Source organism: Temnothorax curvispinosus, unplaced genomic scaffold, assembly GCF_003070985.1.
Source record: "Temnothorax curvispinosus isolate PA1 unplaced genomic scaffold, ASM307098v1 QBEX01008293.1, whole genome shotgun sequence".
Taxonomy (NCBI): Eukaryota; Metazoa; Arthropoda; class Insecta; order Hymenoptera; family Formicidae; genus Temnothorax; species Temnothorax curvispinosus.
In genome coordinates this window covers 1-1490 of record NW_020218073.1, presented here as the reverse complement: position 1 = coordinate 1490, position 1490 = coordinate 1, and the positions used below count along the sequence as shown (strand labels likewise).

The 1490-nt window shown below is 24.4% G+C and overlaps 1 protein-coding gene across 1 annotated transcript; it reads right to left on the bottom strand.

Annotated features, from left to right (window-relative positions):
• Positions 1 to 17: 17 nt before the first annotated feature.
• LOC112457796 (elongation of very long chain fatty acids protein 7-like) lies at positions 18 to 1182 on the bottom strand (the record flags this gene model as incomplete). The annotated part of the gene is made up of 3 exons (XM_025021031.1): positions 18 to 425; positions 907 to 963; positions 1093 to 1182. Coding segments are annotated over 3 exons (360 nt in total), but the record flags the coding sequence as incomplete, so codon positions are not given.
• Positions 1183 to 1490: the final 308 nt, after the last annotated feature.

Sequence of the window (1490 nt, the reverse complement as noted above, 5' to 3'; positions counted from 1 at the left end):
AGTTAGCAAAACGCTTTATTCATATTTCAAAATGTTTCGTTGCAATAGCTTTCATTGGGTAACTGACTAAAGACTAAACAATGGTTCCACTTTTAATCGATAACGGAAGCATGATATAGGCTTCATTGTCTTCTTAAATCTTTGTAAGTCGGCTAACTCACGCATTTTAATTTCTAACTAATCAATTAATTCAATTAATTTTGTTATTTAATTTAATTAAATGTTATGTACTTAGGGCCAAGTGCCACGATAAAATAATAACTGTACATAATGACGTGGACCACAGAATTTAAAAAACCTATGATGACGCCTTGTTTACCGGGCAAGAACTTCAAATAACAGCACGAAGAGATGACCGTTAAAGTATGATGGTAAACATGAAGAAAAGTAATCTGACTTTGCTTCTTTCTCAAAACAAACAATACCTTGAAAAGCAGAACATTAGAAGTTACATATTTTCTTTACAAAATTTTTTGTTTATTTTCAACTAAACGGTGTTTTTAATATTATATATAAAATAGTTATTTATTAATTTTTTAATTTGATATGTTATTAATGATTTGTATTATTTTAAAAAGATATCTAATATACTTCTTATGTTTTTTTTTAACATACTTTGATATTCTGTTTAAAGAAGAGAACATTAAACATTTTTTTCAATTTATTAAAAATAATGCGAACAATCTACGTATATTTTTCCGATGACAAGTTAGCAAAATGTTCTGTTTATGTTTCAAAATGTTTGTTTGCAATAATTTTTGTTAGTTAACTGTCGGAACAATGGTACCACTTTTACAAGTCGATAAAAGCATGATGTTTTTTGTATTAAATTTTTTATAAATTAATTAACTTAAACACTTTAATTTTTAATTAATCAATTATTTTTGTCATTATAAATTTTCTTACCGTGTCCAGAAGTTCGATAATTTTTGCGAAAAAATACCACCAAGCATACTGTAACATCTGTACGAACGACATATACATATATATATAAGTAACATAGTGGAGAAATATATTTGCTATTTATTGAAAACTGTTAAAATTATTTAAATTAAATTAAATATTATTAACAATTGCGAAAGAAATGTTTACCGCTATTCGTACGTTTTCTGGAGGTGATATATAATCTTGAGTATCATATCCATGAGCGGGAAACAAATATTTAATATCGACGTTCAATATCTAAAATCGACAAATGTTGTTATATTGATTATTGTATGTCTCAAAATATGTGTTAATGTAATAGTTTAGTCAAACTTCTTGTTACATTCTTACATATATTAATCTTTTTTTATTTTGAATATCTATTTATATATGTTGGTTTAAAAAAATGTTAATTAAACTTAAATAATTTTTATCAGAACATTTCAAGTTTAAATAATATTAAATATATAAATTATAATTCTCAAGCTATTTAAACGTATAATTAATAAGTATTTATCTGAAATATCCTTTTGTGATATTTTTAATGGTTTATATGGCATTCTTCT